The 25,904-nt window shown below is 39.6% G+C and overlaps 1 protein-coding gene across 13 annotated transcripts in view; it reads right to left on the bottom strand.

Annotated features, from left to right (window-relative positions):
- Positions 1-25,904, bottom strand: part of TSNARE1 (t-SNARE domain containing 1) — a 533,649-nt gene that overhangs the window by 48,307 nt on the left and 459,438 nt on the right. For all 13 annotated transcript variants that reach the window (XM_074898355.1, XM_074898350.1, XM_074898344.1 and 10 more), the window contains one exon: positions 24,547-24,662. In XM_074898355.1, coding sequence (XP_074754456.1) covers positions 24,567-24,662 — 96 coding nt within the window. In that variant the 3' untranslated portion in view covers positions 24,547-24,566. The remainder of the gene's footprint in view (positions 1-24,546; positions 24,663-25,904) is intronic.

Raw genomic sequence — 25,904 nt, 5'->3', positions numbered from 1 at the left:
TCACCACCTTTGCAGCAAGGTCCCATTGTTGACATGTTCAAATTCTGTCCATCAGGACCCCCAGGCCCTTTTCCACCAAGCTGCTTTGCAGATAGCTTTTTCATTTCATAACTACAAGTACTGGGTTTTCCTGAAAGGGCAGGTATTTCCCTCAAGGGCATCCAGACTTTGTTTAAAAAGTAGGAAAGATGGAATACTTGAGTTTCAGATTGGAAAAGAGCAGTAAGACAGGCAAAGTGTAAAACCATGTGAGGACATTAAGCTGTGTGGAATTCATCTGATGTGTCTTAAGGTGAAATACAATCCTGTGACAGTCAAGAGCATGGTTGGTTTAGGATGTGGATCATTACCAACCCTCTAAAATCAACATGTATTCATGACTTGTGAATCTCCAGCAGCGTATGTAGTTTTGATTTACCAGTTTAGGAAAACACATTCGACGTAAGAATACCATATCTTCTTGCACTCGTATTGGGAAATAGCATTGTATTTGAGATTATTCTTATAGAGTCCCCATTAAATATAAACTTTGATAAATTTTAAACTATCACTTTGTGGCCACAATTTTCAGGGGTTCATTAGTGTGCACGTGCTCTCCCCGCAAACCGCATTAAACTGATAACAATTTGGTTTTGACTCAAGTAGTGTGGTCTATACGCAAAATGACATTGCTCCCAGTTTTAAGTACTGGCTGCATTAGCACACTGGAGACAGCAAGTCTAGCTGCTGGATAAGGTATTCAGTCATCTGATGAAAATTATTAAACTATTTAGCCATTACTGATAATAAGATCTACCATGCTATTATGGTCATTATTATCAGTATTAATGTTGCTCCTAGAAGTTCAAATCATGAACAATACGCTCACTAAGCTGGACTCTACCTGAAAACACAGTATTTTCCTTCAAAATATTCCCTAAACCCTCTGGGACCACAGATACTGCAGTGGAACAAAGTAGGCTTTCTCAATTTGTAGAACTGTTCCTAGTCCAATTTCGGTCTGGCCCAGCTTGTACTGCCTAGAAGAACTCAGAACTATGGCTGGATGCTAGCAAGGGCCAAGGACAACGGGCAATTCCTCATGTGGAGATAGAAGCTCCATGCCAGTTGAGTCTTGACATTGTTTGCTAGAATGGATGCCACAGAAGAGCTTTGCTCTTCCTAATCTAAGAGGCAAAATCAGAAGAATATGTGCAAGACAAAACAGAGATCTCTTTATATTATTGACTTCCCTGCCACATGACAGATTCTGCTGATGGTAGATGCTGCTCTGTGATGTGCCTCAAGAGGGGCAACCCTGGCTTAGTAAAAATATCAGTCCTAATCGTAGCACTAAAGCTAAACAAAGAAAGAAATGTGTATGTTACTGAGTAGTATACTTGCTATTCATCCTAACCGTAGTACATAAGCTAAACAAAGTATGTTTGCATTGAGAGTAGCCCGCCTGCTTTCCCTTATTTTACCTTTTCATTCTACTATCATAAAGTCCAGATGCATTTTGCAAGCTGGGACTGCTAAGCAGGACTCAGCTGAATTCACCTGAGTGGGTCCGGGGCACTCGTTTTGCAAGCTGGCTGATCACAGTGAACCCATTGTGGATGGCCCCTCAAGAGCTCCAGGGATACTTCAAAGGAAACACATTGAGATGAGGGCAGAGGATGGGAAGGAATTTGCATTTTAAATGTAACTCTTCCATGAATGAATAATAAGGGATTTGTAAGGCTGGCCACCAAGAATTAGAAAAAAAAAAAAAAAAAAAAATCTGCATTGGTGCTGTAGTTAATTCTTCAGGCCTGCTTTCCAGCGATATTAACACACAGTTTCTTCCTGTAGAGCTTTTGTGCAACCAAAACGATTAAAGAGGTACATCAGTTAAAAAACAAGCTACTCTAGAGAAGGTGGAGCCAAGAACTTAATCTTATGACACTTGAAAGCTGCCAAAGTGGGTGGCTGGACTTCCACATGAGGTATTCAGGCTCTCTTATGAGTGACCTCTGTGTGCAAATGTTATGAAAATTGGGCTGTCTCAATGAACATGATGCAGTTTTCACAGAATCAGTTTAAAATTGAATTGTGGAGGTTTCTTCTTTTCTTTTCTTTCTTTTCTTTTCTTTTCTTTTCTTTTCTTTTCTTTTCTTTTCTTTTCTTTTCTTTTCTTTTCTTTTCTTTTCTTTTCTTTTCTTTTCTTTTCTTTTCTTTTCTTTTCTTTTCTTTTCTTTTCTTTTCTTTTCTTTTCTTTTCTTTTCTTTTCTTTTCTTTTCTTTTCTTTTCTTTTCTTTTCTTTTCCCTCTTTAAAGTTTCAATACTCAAAGTGCAGTAGGTTGGGATATTCAGTAGGGAGTAACTCCACAGGGTTAACTCAGCAGGATCTTGTCTGCACTTGGGCCCTATGATGCTGTGAGAGAAATAGGAGAATGGAGTGGCATATTCACTGTGGCGTTGTGTGAGGACCACCTGCCATACATCATTTACAGCCCCTCAAATACTCACTGGCTTTCCAGCAAGCAACTCGCCTGTGACAATGCATGTGCTGAGATACTGCAGTGATGAGCACAACACAGGACTCCCATCAGAAATAAAAAAGGCTTTTTGTTCAGTTGAGTCTCATCCCTGAGTTTCAGGCATCTCCTCCCCTCAGTAGCCAAACTGCATCCTAAAACTATGTTCGATTTGAAAGAGAAAAGATTCATTCTCTCTTATCATTATGGTAATAAAAAAAGAAGGATTCATCATTAAATCACATCTAACCAAGTGCAGCTGGGTGCAGGAAATTCAGATAACACAGGATAGAAACATTGGAGACGTTACAGAAGAGCTAACCACCACCTGGGAATAAAACAGGAGATGTGGTCCTGTGCTTAGCTCTAGTGTGGTGTTTCACTGCAATACTGGGAAAATTGCTTAACTATGAACTGCTGCTTCTGCAGTCATTAAAGCTCAGTTAATATCATGTGTTTTTCAAAACATTTGGAAATTTTCAGATTCTAAATTGTGCTACAGAGGTAGACAGAATGCTACTCCTGTTGATTATTATTATTATTATTGTTATTATTATTATTATTATTATTAGTTTAAAAAGGACAGAACTAGAACTGTTTCCTTCTCTGTAGATTCCAGTATCATTTAGGAAGGAAAATAGAAAGCTATTTCTGGAATGATACAAGGCGTAAAATAAAAAGTATAAATAGTATCTCACATGAATATCAGAATTATTTTGAAATTTAGATGATTAAAAAAAGAAGAATTATCAGAACACACAATACCCTGCTTCCGATAGCTGAAAATGAGTTATAAATGATGTCATTTGAGCTGCATTTTCAAGGTAAAGTTCAAAGAAAGAGGTCTGAAACATAAAAAAAAAATTTTTTAGACACCTTATCCTAATATTCGACTCAATTTTATCCTTCTTTCTTTTATCTCTGAGAAAATAAAAACAGTTTTCTGCAGAAATACTATTTCCTTCTTATGAGGCTGGACTTCTGTTCATTATATTGAGCAGATTGCAGCTGTGAATCACATCAGAGTGAAAAAGGCAGCAGTCCTAGTTTCAAGTACAGACTCCCTGAATATGGAGCTGGATTCTGTAAAATATTTAAGCATTTAGTTAAGGTATCTTGAATCCAGTTTAGTAGGTACTGGAATATTGTTCCTACCCTCTGGTGTTTTAGCAAAGCCAAAAAAAGAGAAATGAACGCAAAGCACTGGAATAGTTGGAAGAAATCACGAGAAATCACAAATCTGAACTTCACACTGGCATGGTAAAGGTATTTAAGGGCTATTTTAAAGTAATTATTCATGTTTGTTTGCCTGCTATCCTGACCATAACACTAGGGCTAAGAAAAACGTCCAATAATTTGCAAATATCTATAAACTAGCCAATCCTTTTTGTCATTCATTATCTAAATGTTCTCCAGCCTACACCCACGACCTGTTTGTCCTACTCTCTATCCCGTCCTCAGTTTTAGCAGTGGGCTCTTCCCAAAGGCCTGTGAGGAGCTACAGTAGCTTTATGCACTTCACCATCCTCACTGTCTAGTTAGGTCAGTTAGTGGCAGTAAACACAAAAAGCTGAGTTAAGCCCCACAGTCCAGGTGGATATTTTTTTTTAGACCTTGCAACGGTCTAATCGGCAACTCTAAATGCTTCATGTACTTTTTTTTTCTCATGCATTTTCTTCAACATCCCTCAAGAGCTCCCATCAAAAATAAGCAGCGTGGATTGGACGGATTTTTTCCTCTCCTCTCCTCTCCTCTCCTCTCCTCTCCTCTCCTCTCCTCTCCTCTCCTCTCCTCTCCTCTCCTCTCCTCTCCTCTCCTCTCCTCTCCTCTCCTCTCCTCTCCTCTCCTCTCCTCTCCTCTCCTCTCCTCTCCTCTCCTCTCCTCTCCTCTCCTCTCCTCTCCTCTCCTCTCCTCTCCTCCTCCTCTTTTCTGAAGGACACCCATCCAGGCTTGTGTACGGCCACTAGAAAGCAACAGGCAGCCCCCAAAGGTGTTTCACCCTCTGAGACAATATTAAAAGAGAGGCAGGACTGGTGATACCTACAATCATTGACAGCATATGAGTTCAGAGAGCTCATTTAGATTGAAAACTTCTAGGTGGATGAGTTAAAGAAGAGGAACCTGCCTTTCTTCATTTGACTTCAGTCTGACCCTTCTTTTGGGAATCCTTACAGCTGGGAATTTTTTTTGCATGAAATTTTTTGCATGAAATTCGGCATCAGAAAGAAAATGTGTTGATGTTAAACATCAGCACCTTTCTCACTCAGGGAGGACTCAAAATCAGTATTTGACTCAGAAACAACTGTGACAGTATTAGTGCAGGGATGTGTTTTCACCTGAAATATCTTAGACAGTGAAAAATGTAATGGCATGGAAAATAGTCAAATGCTACGAAAAGCAAAAGAAATTATCATTATGAAGACAAAGGATCTACTGTAACCCAGTACAGTCAATTATACAGCAGCTCCAATAGATGGGATCATTGTGCTTTAAATACACACAGCTGAGTTCCTGGTATCTACCAAGAAATTAGAAGATCAAATTAATCCCCATAGCACTTCTACTGAAATTGTCAGATATATGCCACCGATATTTTTGCTGCATTTATCTAAAAACATATTTTTAAGAGAGTGAAGTGCAAATAAAATCTCTTTGAGCTTGTGTGCCGGTTTTGGCTGGGATGCAGTTAATTTTTTTCATGGTAGCTAGCATGGGGCTATGTTTTGGATTTGTGATGAGAACAGTGCTGATAACATAGAGATGTTTTAGTTAACTGCTGAGCAGGGCTCACACAGAGTCAAGAACTCTTCGGCCTCTCACCCCACCCCACCAGCGAGGAGGCTGGGGTGCACAAGGAGTTGGGAGGGGACACAGCCGGGACAGCTGACCCCAACTGACCCAAGGGATATCCCAGACCATATGATGTCATGCTCAGCAATAACAGCTGGGGGAAGGAGAAGGAAGGAGGGGATGTTCAGAGCAATGGTGTTTGTCACATGATGGAGCCCGGCTTCCCTGGAGACGGCTGAGCCCCTCCTGCCGATGGAAAGTGGGGAATGAATTCCTTGGTTTGGTTTGCTTGCATGCACGGTTTTTGCTTTACTCATTAAACTGTCCTTATCTCATTCAAGAGTTTTCTCACTTTCACTCTTTCAATTCTCTTCCCATCCCACCAAGGAGGAGTGAGCAAATGGCTACATGGTCCTTAGTTGCCAGCTGGGGTTAAACCCCAACAGCCTGAAAGGTGAGAGTTTGGGAGCAGCTGACACAACTGTGCTCCTCTCATAACCTCCAGCAAGTTACTGAACCTCTTTATATCTCCGTTTTTCTGCCTTTAAAACAAAGATATTGATAGCTCTTCGCGTCAGAGGGGTGCTCAGGGGTGGTAAGACCAGCTGGATGAAAGGCATGCAAAGCTTTTATTAACATCAGTATTATAACATTTTCAGTTTGGCACACTGTCTTACAGTCCATTATGAAAGGAATGTGATTATTCATTGAAATAAGAGCATTCAGCATTATATGCTTCCATCTCTGTTCATTCTAATGAGAACAGTACCTGGATTCATGTTTTGCTCCAGAACTGACAAGCTGGGTTCACTTAATACCACCCTCTGTAATAGCCTTTTATAAATCCATTTTTAATTTTTATTTTTTTTGTTTTACACTTGGCTACATGCAATTCTACTGCCTATAGCTTGAGAATCAAGCCCTTGGTCTAAGCCTTTGTAAAACTTGATAGCGTTTTCTCATTATGTCTATAGTAATTTCAATTATTTTCCTTTGTCTAAGACTTCCGTTATGCTTTAATGCCTGTGGACATTTTAAGTAACTACCTTTTTTACTAGCTGACTCAACACATGATAGAAGATTATTCTGTCCAGTTCTTCTCCTAAGGTCTTTTTATTAGCCAAAGTCCTTATATGCCCTCTCTTAATGTTACCAGAGTATCTGTGAGGGTGGAAGCACTTAGTGAATTTACCCTTAAAACACACTTTCGGGTTAGAGAAGATTTCTATCCATTTTTAGCAGAAGAATTGACCCAAATAAGGTATAATTGAAACAAACGATTAGTTCAAACACCACTATCGAAATCTGAGGAAGGTTCAAAAATGGGCTGAAAGTTTTCTCATAGGAAAAGACACGTGCCAAATCAAGAACTAAGCTGGGACCATCACTTCTCCATCCAGTTCCTTACCAGCCATCAAATCAGTCCTTTGGTACAAAGACTGAAAATAAAATTATTTTTTGTGCGTTCTGAAACATAATAGATTGTTTCTTGGGCTTTTCCTTCTAAAGAAAGAGAAAGATTGAAGTGCCTTGGCTGAAGCCACACTTCTTCAAGAATTATTCTCATTTTGTCAATGCCCGTGTCTCACACTGGAATAGCTAGCAATACTGGCTGTCCTCTGTAACATCAGAGTAGTCAGATATATCAAATTTGTGCTACCTGAAGGTTTCCCTGAGATAGAGCTGACATTCTCAGACAGAACCCGCCGCTTTCTTTGCCTCCCTATGCTGAACACCACCACTGCCAACATGCTTTTGAGAAACTTTAACACAAATCCACATCTACTTGCTGTCTTTCTCTGTCTCAAACACTGGAGGTTTAGGCACAGCCTACCACAGCTTAGTGTCACTTAGCAAAAGGCTTAGTGACCAAAGCTAAAAGTTCTCTACATATTTTGTAGCAAATTCTGCGAGACATCTTAGCTCAAGATCCAGTCTTCCTTAGCAGAGTGTAAGAGCGTGGGTAATTCCAGGAGCAAACATACAGCAAAAAATGTATAATAATGTCTTGAGACCACAAGGGAAACACAGAGGACACACAGAAGACTCAGACTCAAGTGAGATGAGATGCTCTTCTGCACTATGGGATTGTAGGGTCTTCCTAAGCAATACGGACTTGTAGCTTGGCCTTGGGGCTACAGATAATCTCGGTGCTTTTAATATAAGCAATGCAACTGAGGCACCTGAAGGTCTCGCTTGATCTAGAGCCAGGGCTGTGGATGGAAAGCACATGGCTTAGATTCAAGCATACTTCAGTCTGCTTTTAATTTGCATTGGAGGCAATTTTCATTTCTGTATCACTATTATATTGTGCTTTCAACTCTTTTTTTTTTTTTTTTTTTCCCCCCAAGAAAAGCAACAGCAAACAAACTTCTTGTCTGAATGAAAATACTCATTAATATTCTGGGAAAAAAAAAAAAAAAAAAGGTGGAATGTGTCATTTTCAGCAGATCTTTCTCCCTCTGGGATTCATTTTTTCAGGAATTCAAGTCAAAAGATACAGAAAGAAACATAAACTCCAATGAGTCTCCCTTCAAAAGAAAAAACGAGGGAAAAAAAAAAAAAAAAAAACCACACACAAAAAATCCCCAAACCCTCAAAAAATCCCCTTCAAAATGAAAGCCTTCAATTCATTCTGAAATAATATCCTTACCTGAAAAATGGGCTCAATAATAAGATTGTTTCTTCTCTCTCAGGTCCTGGGTACCGTGAGTGGAAAAAAAATATGCTGAAACTAATTTTAAGTTCAGAACAAGGCTTAGTAATCTCAGTAAATGCTAATAGAGTTTTAATGCTGTTTTCATTAACTTTGTGCCCTTTCATATAAAGCTGGAGGGCTACTCAATGATAAGAAAACCCCACCAATATAGTCGTATGAATGGATGCTAAACGCAAATTCTGGAAGCACTGGGCAATGCTCACAGCAGGGCTTTGACAGGATAAAGATTTTATGGAGTGTCATATCAGGACTTGTTGAGTAGGCTGAATGTCAAGAGTAAAAGCAACAGCAAGAAAAAATTGAAAAAAAAGATCTCTGAAGTGATTTTTTTTTTTTTTTTGTTGGAAACTGCAATTAAAAATATTAACCTACCTCTATAAGTAGCTAAAAACCCAATAGGAAGCTCATCAAAAAGAAATTTAAACAAAAAAAAATAAATCTGACAGAGAGCAAAACACTGACTTTCACTGGAAAGACAAAATATTTCTGGCAGGCCTAAACTTTTCCAAGACGTTTCAGCAAGGGATTTGGTAATCTCAGTTTCATCACCAGGACTCGTACTTTGCCTGTTTTGGTTTGGGTTTTTTTTTTGGGGGGGGAGGTGGGTTATGAAGTACTTCTTAGTAGGCTGGGGTGGAAGGGGAACTCTCATAAACAGGATAGTCTGGCAAATATATGTCCTTATACGGAAGTGCAGATAGAAGAGGGCAGGCACATCAGTTTTATTCCCAGTTCACCCATGGACTCACTCTGTTTCTGACTCGCAAGAGTCGAGTCCCTGCAGAAAGGTCTGAGCCAGTTAATCCAATGGGATAACTCAACAGCAAGGAAACCCTGAAAATAAATTCAGCCATGAGAATTATTGAAACTCAGTAGGTAAATTAAACTCATCAGTAGAAATTAACATGTACTTATATACTATCTAAGCAAATAAAATGCCCCGTATTATTACAGAAATTCTCTATGGGTACTCAGTTTGGAGCTGCTCCTCAACCACTTTAGGTAGGTTGTATGAGCTCATTTGCGTATGCACATATTTCTTGTCTACTGGAAAGCAGGATAGATACTCTTCTATCTTTCCTAAGAAAGTCAGGAGAGTTACTGACAGAAAGCAAACTGAATAGTCAGCCCTGGGGCTGAACAACCAGCCCAGCCCAAATCCCAGGAACACCTGGGAGGGCAATGCCAGCTACTGCCTGCAAGCCATGTGGTATGCATGGTGTGGGGTTTGGCCAAATGGAAACGTTATGTTGCTTACAAGACAACACAAGATTGGCCAGCTGCTGCTGAAACGGTGGACCTACATACTCTGGATGTCTGCTGCAAGGGAAAAGCGTGTATCGGGACTTCCAGATAAGTTAGAATCAGAACGGTTTGGGCTGGAAGGGACCTTAAACTTCATCTAATTCCAACCCCCCTGCCATGGGCAGGGACACCTTCCACTAGACGAGGTTAATGTCATATTAGATTCAGCACCGGCCTGCAAGTCCTTTTATCTTCCACTTTGTCCAAGACCAGCTGAAATGTTTACAAACCTTTCCTCAGTATAAGACTCCAGAACCTGGAAGCAGTGTGTTTAAGATATTAGGAAGCATTTCTTTATTATTATTATTTCTTTTACTAGATATTAGGAAGCATTTCTTTGCAGAAGGGGTTGTTAGGTGTTGGAATGGGCTGACCAAGGAGGTGGTGGAGTCCCCATCCCTGGAGGGGTTTAAGAGTAGAGTTGACATAGCACTGAGGGATTTGGTGTATAATAGTTGGGAACTGTCAGTGCTGGGTTAACAGTTGGACTAGATGATCTTCAAGGTCCTTTCCAACCTAGTTGGTTCTGATTCTTCAGAAGACTGGCAGCTGGCATGTATAACTCTTATCAGTCCAGCCCACATTCAGCCCAGCCCATGCACAGTCACAGCAAACACCCATACTGACATTTCAATGGACCTCTACCTCCAGATCATGTTTTAGATTATTTTCATTTTCCTAAATCCAAATGGCATTTCCACTTGTGACTGACAATTCAGCTTAAAATTAAGGCACCCACTTCAGGGATCAGCATGGCTCTGTCTTTATGTGCAGTGGGTGTGAAATCTCCACTTATAGTCACAGGACAGCCAGACAATACAGTCTGTGAAACCCACATAGATAATTTCTCCATAGTAGATCTCTAGGGCTCAATTCAGTTGCCTGCAGACAAGCATTTCGTGCCAGTTGAGGCTTGCTAGGGTATACAAGACATCTGTGTGGGACTAGGAGCTACGACAAGTGACACCCATCCCCTTCTGACTGACCACTGGGATCCAGGTGCCAGAGTCTTGGGAAACTCGAATGACAATAGACATACATGTGTGGACAAGTGTACTCATCCCTTCAAAGGAGGCAGATGGCTCACTGTCCAGGCTTCATCAGCCAGATCTCCACTGGCTCTCATGGAGGTGAGTTGACATCCAAAATACGTGTCTTAATCTTGAATTTCAGTTTCATAGAGGATGAGAGAAGAAAAGTGGTGGAGTGACCTGAAAGATGGAAATCTGCTTTCTTGGCTACTGAGGAGCTTTTCTCTACTGTGTCTGTAGCCACCATGATCTTACCAGAAAAAAAAAAAAAAAAAAAAAAAAAAAAAAAGGATTATATGGACTCACAGTGAGATTTTCTGTTCCCATGGAAGTAAGCTCATTAAGTTCCTGGGTATTTAGACAAAAGCAGCCCTCATGACCACTCATTACAAATAATGCAAACAAAAAGAATGCACATCTCTTTGATTTATAAAAATGTTTCCAGTGAAAAGGGAAAGCATTCAGGGCTTAATCACATCAACAGAAAGTAATCTTAAAGCCCTTTGTTTTGTATTAACCAATAGATTCCAATCTGCAAGATATTTCATACCAAAACTAGACGGTTTGCAACAGAGGCACTGATGCACATATGAACAGAAAAAAGAAAAGTGTCCTAAAATGACTACATTTCCTCGCCTACATTTGTCAACAGTTGAATGAGATTCAAATTTTGCTGTATCCCTGTGCAGATGAATGACAGAAATGACTGCCTTTGAGTACTCCTGAACACTGTCACATTGGTTCCTCCAGTCCCACAAGAAGGGAGGAAAACACTTTAGAACTCCCCATAGTGTTGCTTCTAGCTTTAGTCTTATATGGTTAGATGGGAATTCAAATCCATGTCTTGCCTTAAACTCAGAATAAGGATTTGAACCATGGATTTCTAATTCGGAAGGGTATGAGGTATGCACAAGGGGCCACCATTTAATCTGTTTTGTAGTTGCTTCATTGTTACAAATGTGTAAATGACTGCTGAGACAGACATTAAACAGGCAGAGTTCCATCACTCAATAGCAAAGACACAGACATGAGACGCAGTATGATCCAAGTCTGGTCTTTTCATCAAGAAATACTTAAGTATTCCTTGAAAGTGGAAAAAGCATAAGGAAAAGACAGACAGAAAGAAAGACAGAAAGACAGATGGAAGGAAGGAAGGAAGGAAGGAAGGAAGGAAGGAAGGAAGGAAGGAAGGAAGGAGAGAAAGAAAGAAAGAAAGAAAGAAAGAAAGAAAGAAAGAAAGAAAGAAAGAAAGAAAGAAAGAAAGAGAGAAAGAAAGAAAGAAAGAAAGAAAGAAAGATTCCTCCCTCTCCCCCATGTCTGAGCTGACTGAGCTGATGTGGGTGTTTCCTTTACCAAGTTGTGTATCAGTTTCTCTCTGAGTTAATTTGATTAAAGTAAAGTTGCTCTTCATCTTCTCTTTGCATCAAAATCAAGAATGCAGAAGAGATGGAGAATGCTGCCTTGTGGTCTGTTGGAAAACTTGAACCATGAAAAAATCTGTGGCAAACACAGCACCTATCGAGCCCGTATCTGCAATGGATAAGCCAGCGAGAGATACTGAGCAAAGGGCAGGAGAAAACTCAGGATTATAAAAGCTCATTAAAAATAGCAACAAAAGAATATATAGCTCAAATTCAGGCTGGAAACTTGTCTCTCCAGACTGGTGAATTCAACCATATGTTAAACTACTGTGATAGACTTTGATTATGTTAAACAATATACTTATACATTAGCAGTTCTAGAACATATTTTAAAGAATTTTACTCATACGATTATGCTATCAATAAAAATAAAATTTAAAAAAAATAATACTATCTACATTTTGGTTTACTCCTATGGTACAACTTTTTATGTGTAAATCAAACCTATACTGGGCTTCAAGGCACTAAATCAAATGACTGGAATCTAAGAGAAATTTCTGTTTTAAATCAAGGTAAACTTCCAGTGTGCTGGATCAAGAGATCAGAGATCATACTAACTGGCCCTTTTGACCTAGGAAAAGCATACGTAACTGAATATGCGCCTGACTGAAGGTTAACATCTGCTATGGCCCAACAAAACTGTTGATTAAATGCCATCACTAAGTCAGTAGCAAATTATCTAGGACGGAAGAAGAAAATCAGAAGTTATTGCTAGCAGTAGATGGCAGAGAAACATTAACAAAGATGCAAAAATGGCTATTAAAATATATTTTACACTTATAAAATTAGCCTTAATGAACTATAAAATAAATAAGCCTCGATGAACTATAGCATCCACTTACAATTATTTCTGTACTAATAAGCTCGGAGGATCTATTTGCCATATACTGGTCATTAACAAGATATCCTTTGGAATATATAATTTAATAAAGGAGAAGTTGCTACAAATTAAAGGGATTCCAGGAAATTTGCGTGTCTGTCACCCCACAGCAATATTTGAGTGTTGAAAGAGAAAATTCTCTAGGCCAGTAAATACACATATTTGTTCATACAAGCTGAAATGCAGGTTTTATAGCTTCTCTCTTGCATTAAATTTCTCCTCTATAGTCTTTTTAATGCTGTATTCTAGAAAAAAATCTAAATAAATATTGGTCATTTGGATCTGCCTTATACAGAACATTTAATAGGAGCCCTTAATCATATGTTTTAAACCTCATACAAATGGTAGTTCTAAAACTAGGAATTTTGTTCAAAATAATCAACAAGAATGCCTCTTCATATAGCAAACTCTTACACAGCACAGTACTAGACAGGCAAAAAAACAGTCCTTGCAGGAACTGAAATAGAGGAAATTCCACTTTTGCATCAGAAAGAAACTCTTTTTCACCGTGAGGGTGGTGAAACACTGAAATAGGTTGCTCAGAGAGTTTGTGGAGTCTCCATCCTCAGAGATGTTCAAGACCTGACCAGACCCAGCCCTGAGCATCTGCTCTAGGTGACTCTACTTTGAGCAGGACCTTGGACCAGATGAGCTCTGGAGGTCCCTGAGAACCTCAACCATGCTGTGATTCTGCAAGGCACTTGCATGTGGTTTTTATTGAGGTAAGGAGATGTGCAATCAAAAAATAGAAGTGCAATGGCAGACCATTATCATCAGAGCCTAAAATTGGGTAGGCTTTCTTCTCCCTCCAATTTCAAAAATCCCTTCAGTCCAAAGTTGTGCAGAGGGTGCTTAAGATACTGCTGCTGTGTTGCTCCTCTTCTTTAAGCACTCTAGAATTCTTAAACTTCAAGAAGAAAATGCAGATGCCTTGAAAACTTTCCACAGACGATAAGGCTTTTTTTATCTAAAGACTAGGCAGACAATCAAAAGGGATCAAATTACTGCTGTTTAATGAGTTACTGCTTGTCAGCCGAGAGGCAGCAATGGACGGGATGTTATTCTCAGCGTGTTCTGATGACATGACATCAAAAATAATGCATTTTACTCTGCACTCTGAGCAGCCTGGGCATGGACAGCCATGGCAGTTCAGCTAACAAGAGGTAATTCAATCAACCACAGTAATGTGAAAATTGAAATGATCTACCTTCACTCCACCTTGTTCATCATTTCAGTGACAAGAAACTTTGCCCGCCTTCTGAGTTGGGATGATAAGATTCATTTGAGATGCACAGTTGTAAATACAGTGTCTCTTTGTACAAGACCTCAACACAGTAATTCCTGATGACCTACTTGTGAGAGAAATGAAATGGTTTATGCACTATAAAGCAAAGTCATTCAACACTGTAATGTAAAAAGCCCATTTCAGTGTTAAAATATGGCTATTAATTGGGGAATTAATAATCTGTCAAAGCTTAAGCAACTTCCGTACCAAACTCAGAAGTAAAAAAGCCATTTTTCCAGCAGTTTTTTAGGAAATAAAGACAGTTATTTCTTTAATGACTACTAAAGTCTAAAGGCTTCTTTCCCAGAACATCTAAAAAGCCTATTTTGAGAGCTGAAACATATTCTGTAAATGAAAGGTTGTTGTGAAGCAGATTCCAACTCCTATTAAGGCCTAATGAAACTACAAGGGATATTTCAGAAAATTCACTGAGTACAGTGGAATTATAATTCTATTTTTAAAGATGGTCTGAGAATCTCACATCAGAGAGATAAAGGCAATTAGGAGTTTATTATTTATATATTGAACAGACTATATTATCAAAATGTGGATATTTCTAAGATGTACCCAAGGAGGTGGATAGCTAATAAAGATATGGTAAACACTACATTGTATCTCAGTAAGGTCTGAGGCTATGTGGGATGTTTAAATATTTTTTTAAAATTTTTATGTTAATGAAGGCCTAGGAAGAAAAGGAGGCCACAGAAACAGCCAGAGCTTCAGTGGAGGTTGCTGGGATAAAGCACAGCACTTCACTGAGTAAATTTTATTACTTATAACACGACATCAAAATGCTAACCAACCTGTTGAGCATGGAGTTATTTAGGTTGCAATTCCCGGAGCTAGAATTTGACTTATTGGCACTGAAGAGTGATCTTCCCTTCCACATCACTGCATGTGACCCCTCTGACAGACAAAACTAACACACTGTCCTCTCTAAATACATCTTTCTTCATAAACACAGATAATCACAAATATACTACTGTTTTAAGAGTCTTTCCTTCTGGGACGCTAGCTTCTTTAGCTAAACTGCCAAAATATTTCTTCTTTAACATGCTGTTACCAAAGAAAACTTCTTGTGCTGTTTTTAAAGTTTTCTTCCAGAGAATGTTGATTGAAAATTTCTTTGCTTTGACACCACCATGAAGGATAATAGTCATGTAATACTTTCCAACAGCTTGTGCACCAATGAGAACTGTATCCTGCCATTTAGTGAACAGCACTGATTAACTATGTGCTGCCCTATTCCCAAGAAAACCTATGAGACTCCCTGTCTTAGTAGACAATTTTTTTTTTTTCACATTTACATCTCAAAAACAAGGATAAGTAGAGTACCTAAATGTATGAAAACCTGATGTCCTCAGAGCTTCTATACAATACTACTGTGTGCACGTCCACAGAAGAGGAAAAGCAACACACAGATTCTGTTTTTGCTACTGGTTTTGGAGATAAAACTTTGCCATAACTGCAGTGGCCATGTTGTTTCAAACCAAGTTTGTTAAGATTGGATTTCTGAGTTATTTCGGGAAATATACAAAGAACAGCACTTTAATATTACGAGCAGGGAAACGGAAGAGCTGTATATTATTCATATAATATGTATATTACTCCAGCATCGGAGTCCTCTTTTTCAAACTTTCTCTTTCACGTACAAAAGCTTTAAAATATCACAGAATCGGCTGAGACTGAAACAGCGATGAAACATAGACTTTGTGGCTTTTGTTGGATCAGTATGTGCTAGCACAGAACTGGGCACTCGGGGCCTCCTTGTGCCCCACACACCAAGCTCTGCACTCAGCAGGAGCAACCTTACCCATATTCCCGCCATCCCCAGGTCAAATGGAATTGCTCTCCAGAGGAGAATAAACTGTTTTAACCTTATCAAAAAGAACCACACACCTTCCCAAACTGACTTCATTGCAAGTCCACTCACCCCAGAGCCAAGGGGTACCAGGATGAGTAACGGACTCCCTTAGGCTGCTCTTCTCTGTTTTTGTCCCTCTCACAACACCAAGATCTCACTGTATTTTGAGGGCTCAATGAGACAGATAATTCAAGCATCACCAACTGAAAATGTCAGCTAACAGTGGTGGAGTGACGTGAGAGAAGTTTATAAATCTGTGTCACTCTTATAAAGAGCCTAATCTTCCCTTCTCCTTGGAGCTACTGATTTATGCCTCAGAGAACCCTCCCGAGCCATTAATCGTACCGCATACACCAACTGCTCCCTCCACCAGACATCACTGCTCCTGAGGAAATGAGACTATCCACAGGGAAGAAGACACCTGCTACTAACTCATTCAAAGATTTTGGACATACATTTATGACAATCTGTTCCAATTTGGAACCTAAACTTTAGGCACACAAATATATACTTAGGCAGTTAAAGGAATGACTGGTGCTGGCCACAATTCTAGCTGATATTTCTTCTTCTCACATGGTACTTCATGAAGTACCTGTGAAGGACACAGTGTATGAGATCGGAGAGACCATTGGCCTGAATCACTACGGCCATTTTTGTGTTGTTTCTAACGTTTCAAACCGAATGTGCTGAAGAACAGCCTCTTCTGTCAGGTCCTTAGAGGTATGTCATCATGGATAAAGTTTAAAGGCATTGCAAAGCATAAATAATTAATGTTTTCAGATCGCTTTGGGAAGCTCAGGTTAAAGATGTGCCATCCCTCTGAAGGGTCAGCACTGTGCTCAGTGGAAGTACTCCATTTTCCCACTCATTGCAAAGAAACAGTGTAGAAACCTGAGACGGGATGAAGGAAGCTGCTGACTGCTCAAAAGTCCGACTGACTTTGGATTCAAATCAATGAATTCAAGTGACTCCTCGTTATTTGAGCTGCAGGAACTGTCTACATGTGGACTCTCAAGCTAAGGCAAAGGCAACAAATTACACCCTCCCTTAGTTCTCTTTCACAGTAGAATTAATGACCTGGCATTATGTGATGCTTATAAAGGCCAAAGAACATACAGATGGGTAACAACCAAGGTCAGTGCGTTCAATCACAGTGACTTGATTATGTGATGTCCCATCATAAACGTTCAGCTGTTTGAAGGTTGGGAAGATGTGTATAAATGGTGAAAACTCAGAGAACTTCCTAGAAATTAATCTACATATTTACTTTTGCCTTTCTTGCCCTGTTATTTTGAAGGATTTTTTGCATAAAGCAGACTCTTGTCTCTTAAAATTTATTTTTCTACTGGTAAACATTTCTCCATTCTACACATCTGCATCACAGATTTTAACTTGCTGTTAGGGAAATAATTTAGCTAAGAGAAGTACAGACATGGCTGTTGGAATCAGGAAGTCTTCAAGAATATAAATGTTAACTTAAGAAATTGGGCCAAATCTTAAAACCAGACACATTATATATTAATCAGTGAAAATTCACATCTTATTTTTGACTCGTTTAAATTTGAAGCACAAAAGTTATTGCAGAATCAGGATGTACCTCAGTCTTCTTGCCAGAGCAAAAATTGATCAAGGATGCCAGGATCCAAGCAAGTAATTATAGACTAAAAGACAAGAATCAAAATGACAAGAATTGACACCTGACTATAAATGTAGGAACCTTTTCAAAATAATAGGAAATGAGAAGGAAAAAAAAAAAAAAAAAGACATTGCGGAGTTATTGATTCCTGATTGTGCTGCAGAGCAAACATGGCAGCAGTGCCACAGCAGGGCAGAGGGGTGAATTATTTTAGAATTTGAATGACAGCTGTCAAAAATATTATGACCCTTACATGGCTTGAGAGACTGAAATGAGCTTGAAAACTGATGCACTCACGTAGTTATTAAGCCATATATAGAGGTGTGGTAAAAACAGAGACACTAAGTAAAGCCAGCACTGTGATAGCAGTTTAAAAGGCAAAAGCAATACCATAAAGACCCCTGTCTATGTTTTGCCCTTATTTACAATGTTCATTAGGTGCAATTATTGCTCTGTTCAACACTGAGTAGGAATTGTGCTCTTACAACCTGACATTGCCAGGCAAGGCAAATGTCAGGATTTTTGTTGAGTGTGTCAGAAGAGGGTGCCCAGACTTGGCTCCTCCTGGGAAGGAACGACAGAACTGTAAATGCCAAGTACCACCAAGCCACTTGTCAATCTTACCCTCTCTGCCACCTACAGCCCTCACGACCCCAGCAGATACAGGCTCTGACCGCATTTGTTGGTGGGTTATTGATGCGCCCTGCCTTGGAAGAACTTCCTCTTGGCTCCACATGGTACTTTATTCCCTTCCTGCATGTCTGCTGCTATGAGAGAAAAGTGCAGCATTAACGACATCGGAAGGGGCTGAGGCTGACCTAGCAAAAGCCCGTTTTGCAGAAATCTGTTCTGCTGTCCTAGTTTCAAACTCTGAGATTTAAAACCCTGAGATGAAGGTGCTCTTTACTTCCCTAGGCCAGATCACATGAATGAGCATTCCTCTGCTCCTCCAAGCACACACAGTGACTGCAAGTGCAGGTTTTATGATTCTTGTTGCATCGCGAGGAAGCCTCATGCACACATTTAGTACCTCGTGCATACAACACAGGAACGCTGCACTGCACAAGGTACTAAAAAACCCCAACCCCAACTCGAAAAAAATAAGGTCTGAAAGTAAGGACTAAAAACCCACCAAAAATGGACTGTATAAAATCAGCTGTCTGAACTTCAGCCTCATCGGTCAGGTTACAGAAAACATTTAACAACATAAGAAGACCATAAATGAATTAGGCAAGGGAAACTGTGATTACAAAGAAGGAAAAAAAAAAAAAAATCCAAATTAAAACAATAATTTCTAGTTTTTTATAATAATTAATTTAATTTAAATCCAAAACAAAGACAGTTGCATATTCAGGAAACAGATACCAGGAGCCTGATTATTGTTTTTCCATACGGACTACAGCCCTGCTTTGGAGATGCTGGCCAAAATGGATTTTTAGCTGTACATTAAAGATTACATGTTGATTGTAATTAGGCTGGCTCAGGACATTTCGCATTTTAAAAGTTTATGATAATTCAAAATGCAGCTGGTCAAATTAACAAGAAAGGAATGCATCAATGGCTGCTAAAGATTAAATAACTACTTCCTGGATCAGGAAGCCTTCGAGCTTCAAGTTGCCGAAGGATGGCAGAATATTCTGCTGAATGATCACTTGTACCCTTGCCTGTTGTTCTGCTCTTCTATAGCTGTCCATCACTATCAACCATTGCACCAGCTACCAAGGAGGAAAACACTGTTTTACTCCACTGTGCTCTCACCTCTTTATTCACAGATACTAAAGCTGGAAAGAACAGTTAAGTCTACAGGGTTTAAGGAATCTATATAAGCCCATGTGCTCAGTCCAGTAACCTTTGACTGACTGACATGTGTCTTGTAAACAGGGAAGGCACCTTCTGCTGCAATGATTTCTTTCAAGAAAAGGGTCCAGAGTAGTCAAGTCATCTTTCATTCTCTCTTTCTTTGGCTAACTAGATCGAGGTGATTAGGTTGTCATTGGAAGGCATATTTTCCAACTGCCAAATGCATGTAGCATCTTTCTCAAAGTTTATCGCCTCTTTTTTCCTATAAAGAATGCTTAAGACTTAGGATTCCAGTGGTCTTGATTGTCACTTTGTGTAATTGTGCACTCAACCAGTTCACTCAGAGGAGGATACGGAATGTCTGTCTTCTCTGTCCACCAACGGAATTCTTTGTGGAGCTCAAAAGGAAAAAGAAACTGTATGGAAGCAAGGTCAGGCTTTGCAGGAAGAGTACAGAGCTGTGGTTCATTTATGTGGGGAGAAGACACGAAAGGCCAAAGCTCAATTAGAGTTGAAACTGGCCAGTGTTGTTTCAGATACCAAGAAGGGATTTTTAAAGTATGTTAATAGCAGAAGTACATCTAAAGGAAACATTGAACCTATGCTTGTTGAAGATTGTCATCTGACTAAACAGGGAGGAAGAGGAAGTGGAGGCATTCAATGTGTTTTTTGCCTCAGTCTTTAACAATATTGATAGACCTTGGGCTGCCCAGTCCCCTCAGTCAGAGACCACGAGTGTGGAGACTGACTTTCCATTTGTGGACACTGAAATTGTAAGGGATGAGACCTGTTAGTCTAACCTCAGTTCCTGGGAAAACTATAAAGAAGATTATACTGGGTACTATCGAAAGGCATTTAAAGAACAATGCAATCATCAGGCACAGTCAACACGGGTCCACAAAGGAAAGTCCTGTTTAACTAATTTCATAACCTTTTGTGACAGGATCACCTGCCCAGTGGATGAAGGGAAGGCAGTGGATGTAGTTTTTCTGGATTTTAGTGAGGTTTTTGATACGGTCCCTTATGGCATTCTTCTAGACAAGTTGGCCAACAGTGGGATGAGCAGGTTCATGGTGTGTTGGATGAAGAATTGGCTGAAGGGCAGAGATCAAAGGGTTGTAGTGAACGGGGCTACATCTGTCTGACCACTGGTCACCCCAGCAGTGCTCCTCGGTGCAATTCTAGGGCCAGTTCTGTTCATATATTTATCAATGATCTGGTTACAGGATTTGAATGCACCATCAGCAAGTTTGCTGGTGATACCAAACCAGGAGGTGCTGTTGACCGTCTTGAGATACTGAAGGCCTTGCAGAGAGATCTAGATAGATTGGAGCATTGGACTATGACTAATGAGATGAAATTTAACAAGTCAAAATGCTGGATTCAGCACCTAGGATGGAGTAACACTGGGCACAAGTATAAATTGGGACAGGAGTGGCTGGAGAGCAAGGCTGTCTGTGTTTAAGAGGCATTTGGACAGTGCCCTTAATAATTTGCTTTAACTTTTGGTCAGCCCTGAACTAGTCAGGCAGTTGCACTGGATGATTATTGTAGGTCCTTTCCAACTGTAAATATTCTATTCTATTCTATTCTATTCTATTCTATTCTATTCTATTCTATTCTATTCTATTTCTATTCTATTTCTATTTCTATTCTATTCTACTTTAGGTTGGCACTAGATAAAAACATTGTTAAAGGAGAGACTTCTTTCAGACTGCTACTGAGATACTGTCCTTTTAAGATATTTACTGGTGTTGTACCATAAGAGCTAAAAGAGCAGCTGCAATGTTGCTACAATATGAGCAACGTGACCCAGAAGTTCCTGGGCTATTTTCCTGAGGTGTCAGCAAACAACTGTACAGATATAAGTCCCCAGGAGTTTCTCTGCATCTTCTGTAGATGCTCTTCTGTCTGCCAGAAAAAAAACCAAACAACTGCCTCAAGGGAGCAGTGACATACTTACGGTGGGGGCCTCGACAGGCAAAAGTCAGGGCTCAGAGCTCTCCTGAACAGCTGCTCTCTCTGCACACACTAAGCCAGCAGCCAATGATGCCACCACTGCTTGAGAAACTCCTGGGAAAAACTGCTTTTTACTTTACAAGATTCATAAAGTGATCTTTCCTATGGAAGGAATAGCCTTGCCTGCCATAGTCATGTCTCATCAGGGGAAGAGAAAGTGCTTTTTTGTCCTTTTGGAAAGAACTGTTGATTCAGGGTCATTATTGCAAAAGCAGAAACAGGAACTGAAAAAAAAAAAAAAAAAAGGAAGAAGGTTTTATATGTTAATGATCATAACAATCATTGGTGACCATAGCTACTAATGGCATAATTTCTTTAACTCACTGAATAGTGACCTTCAGATTTCTCATTGTGGTTGCACTCCTGAATGCTAAAGAAGCCTACCTTGAATATCATGCAAATGAGACTTAAACCACCTGAATGGGGCAGCTGGTGCTGTTTCTTTTGGCTCCTTACTGCTCCAGCTCAGAGCAAACTCTGATGAGATGTTAAACGGAAGTTCTGGCCAGTCATTAGTAAACTTGGGATTTATTTAGCTGTGTGTCCTGTGCCAATAAGTCTTCTGTAACTAGTTCCCTGGTTTACTTTCTTCCTTTTATTTTCTCTGAACGGTCATGTAGAGCTGTTATACGTTAAAACCCAGCTGTTCTCTATCTCCCTAAAGTATGTAACAGTTTTATATGAAACAGTGTGTTGAGGTGGTTGAAACTTTAAATCTACTGATCTTTTAAAATCCATTTGCATTGCAATTCAGAATAGAATAAACGCTCACTGTGCACATGGGAATTCTGAAAACATTCTGGTTTGGAAATCTTCAAAATATAATTGTGAAATCTGCTTCACACCATTTGGGGTCAATCTAGATTAAAAACGGTTTATAATGATCAGAAAGCATCCTTGTTCCAATATAACTCAGTGTAGGTTTTGCCTATATTTGTACTGCTGGAGAGTAACTCATGTCTTAGAAGCTTAATAATTAGATTCACAACTGATGATGAAAAGTAGAGCTTTCATTAGTATCTCTAGGCTTATTTTCCTCTAGACATGGATCTCTTCACAGATGATTTACTCTAGTTTTCCAGTGGAGTTTTATTGTCAGAATATTTTGTTTCCCTGACTTTCTCCACTTAAGGGATTTAGATTAAAATGTGTCTAGATTTAGTGAACTGTTAATAAGGTTTGTGATTTTTAGGAGATAGGAATATTTAACTATATATAAAAGAAAATTGATTATATTATTGATTAACATGACGGATCACATTTTAAAATCGGACTAATGCAGATTAAAACCAGAATAATGCAACTAAAATTATTGTGGTTGCTGTAGATTTAAATCAGCAGGACAAATCACTATCTGTATCTGTAAGCAGTGTCTCTTATGTAAAAGAGGGATAAAAATAGATGTAGAATTTATATATATATTGTTTTATATATAAATTCACCATAAGAATATCCATATTTAATCAATCTAAATGTCCATCTCACTGCTATCGTTCTCACTTCAGTGCTGGCCAAACCCCTAAGTAAGCATGCAAGTGCAGAAAAATATTTACAGCTCTTTCTCCCAGCCATAATGTAGGGCTCATGCTCGTTCTCATCCAAAAGACAGTACTTGATATCCTTCAACAGGTTTTTTCTTTCATGGGTTTGTGCAATTCCTTCTCGCATTCAAATTCTAGCATCCACAGTGTGGTGCCAGAAGGACTTCCAATGCTGAAGTACACCCTGTGTGAAGAATCACCTTCCAGTGATTGTTTTGAACCAACCCCGGGTAGTTTTAGTTGAGAGCATGATGTAGACAAAAGGCATTTTAGAGGGTAGTTCCTTCAGCCTCAGGCAGAAGGACAGCATTATCGAGTAACACTGAACTCTTGTAAAACAAAACAATAAAAAAAATCTAACAACCGCTTGTGCTTTCTCTAGGGTAAACCCAGAGGACGGTTCAGGCTAAGAAATCTCTGCGTAAATTACTGTAAAAGTTCCCAGTGATCCCCAGCATAATGCAAGGCTGTCTGTGTTTAAGAGGCATTTGGACAGTGCCCTTAATAATTTGCTTTAACTTTTGGTCAGCCCTGAACTAGTCAGGCAGTTGGACTGGATGATTATTGTAGGTCCTTTCCAACTGTAAATATTCTATTCTAATTCTATTCTATTCTATTCTATTCTATTCTATTCTATTCTATTCTATTCTATTCTATTCTATTCTATTCTATTCTATGCTATTCTATGCTATTCTTTTCTATTTCTATTTCTATTTCTAAGACTAGTATCACACATGCTTTATGCAAGTTTTTGTGGGACACAAGAGGTCTCTAAACTAAAAATTGTCCCCACTCTCCACCACTTTCTGCCTCAGGGCTCCTACTTGCAGGGAAAGTCCCATTGATACCCTTGGGTTCTGGCTTTATCATTTGGAAGCCCTGCCATGGCAGCAGACACATAGACCTGGAATGACAGAGTCCTTTGGATGGTAGAAATTCTGCAAATACAATAATCTCTCCTTGAATAATGGCCTAGTGAACTTCTACAGAAGCAGACACCCAGAAATGCTTTGTATGAGGGAGAGATGAGTCATTCTCATAAAGTAATGAGGAAAAAAAGAGAAAAATCTTTTTTTCCGTTTTATGCTTTACATTTAAAGCATATTCTTTAAAAAGAAAACATAGTATAGCTTCAAATTCACTACTGGGATGAAGGTGCTTTGATGTCTCTCCTCTCTTGGTTAGGTTACAGCCCAGTCTCCCTACACAGACCAATATTCTTTTAGGGGTGGATCCAGGCCAAAAATCACCATAAACCCATTTTTATTTTTGTCCATACTGCAATTTCCAGTTCTTTGTCTTCCTTCTCCTCAGGAGAACTTGGCTCCAGGGTCTCTTTGGAACATCTCAGAATGTAGTTGCACTCCGGAACATCTCAGCATATCTAAGGGATGTTGGATTAACCCCAACCCTGCTTCAGTCTGGAGTCTTTAACACTGATTCTGCATCTCTAATTCATACGGATTTAGGATTTATTACTTAGCATTGCTATGAGATCCATATCAAATCAAACACAACACAAACAGCAGAGAAAAGGGTAATAAGATGTTTTGTTTGAATATCACCTTGTCTTACATTTAAGGATCCACTGAGGATGTTATTTCTGAGCTCACACACCCTTTAAAGGAAATTATTTTCACAGGCCAGACCTGAGTGTGCAAGCTAAGATAATTTTTTCTTACCATAATCAGCTTCCTCGACTGTCTCCCAATCATCTTACAAAGTATGACAAAAAGACTTAAATTAAAAGCTTTTACCTGTGGAAACCGTAGGCAGATCAGTGCTTGACTGAGACCGCAATGATTATGACAATGAAGAGCAGGACAGCCAGTGCGACAGTGAGAAGGCAGCACTTCATCTTCCTGGCTCGTAGCTAAGAGGAGAAAGATAAAGAAATACATGGACGTTCAACAGAAAGATGGTGAGCGTTGCTATTTTTTCCACGGGTAGGACTATTCAAAACAAGTCAACACAACATGGAGAATTTGCCTGTTTTGTTGGTCTGACTCATCCTTCTGGACAATCCAGTTTCTTCATTTTCAGTGAAAATTCCCCTTAAATACAACCAACATGTTACTACCTACATACCTAAAGACAACCTACATTACTCCCTTCCTGCTTAAATCACTGTTTGTGTCACACTAAATTTCCAGGCTCTGCTTGGAGGACTGGACTTGGGTAAGGTTATCCAGTCTGATTTTGGTCTGGGGCTGTCAAATCTGCTTTCTGGCTGCCAGAAGATGACTGTCTCCTGTAAGATAAAAAGGTCTCTCTCCACCCTGCTGTACAATGAAATCTAGCCAAGCAATAAGTCAGGCTGTTTACGGGGTAGGCACATGTTCCTCCAGTGTTAACCGCCCTGATTTCATTCAAATTAAGATATGGTAAAAGAGTTTCTACAGGGTTTTAATTCTGATATCTTTCTACTTAAACTCATCGGTCTTCCCAGTGACCTCCATGGACACAATGTTGTCTGTGCCCATTTAAAATCTTTTGCAGATCAATTCCTCTTTCGCCTTTTTGCATGGATTAGAAGAAGGGTGTTGACATCATCCCTCAGTATTAGTAATCCTCTTATCCGACACACACACAGACAAAAAATAACTTTAATGAAACAGAGTCAACTCAGACATTTTCCCTGAGACCAGACCAACCAGTCCTCTGGCCACCAGACTTGATAACACCATCCTGACATGATAACATTTTTATTTTTTTTCCCCCCAAAGTTCTTTACCTTTCTTAGAACCGAAGTGGCACTCTCACAGGTGAAATTATGTTAATATTACTCCTGTTACCCACTTTTCCAATCTGCCTCATATCCTTTGCTAACTGATTTACACCACTCAACACCACATTACCTTTCTCACAGAGGCATAGCTCCCCAGCTCTTTTGTTCTACAGATTCTCATATAGCGCGTGACAGGAGACTCATCCCTTCCATTGGTGCTCCAAAGTCCAATGCTTCATTCCCCTGCAACTCTCCCTGGGCCCATCCGTTTTGCCGTGCAGAGCTGGAGAAGCGCTTCCAGCAGGGAACTATGATGCATGACCTGTCCTCTCCTCCAGAATCAATCACCAACCAAACTGGTGGTTTTTTATTAAAGTGCGGATTTCC

The sequence above is a fragment of the Athene noctua genome, chromosome 2, assembly GCF_965140245.1.
Source record: "Athene noctua chromosome 2, bAthNoc1.hap1.1, whole genome shotgun sequence".
Lineage (NCBI taxonomy): Eukaryota > Metazoa > Chordata > Aves > Strigiformes > Strigidae > Athene > Athene noctua.
This window is presented reverse-complemented; position numbering and strand designations above follow the sequence as displayed.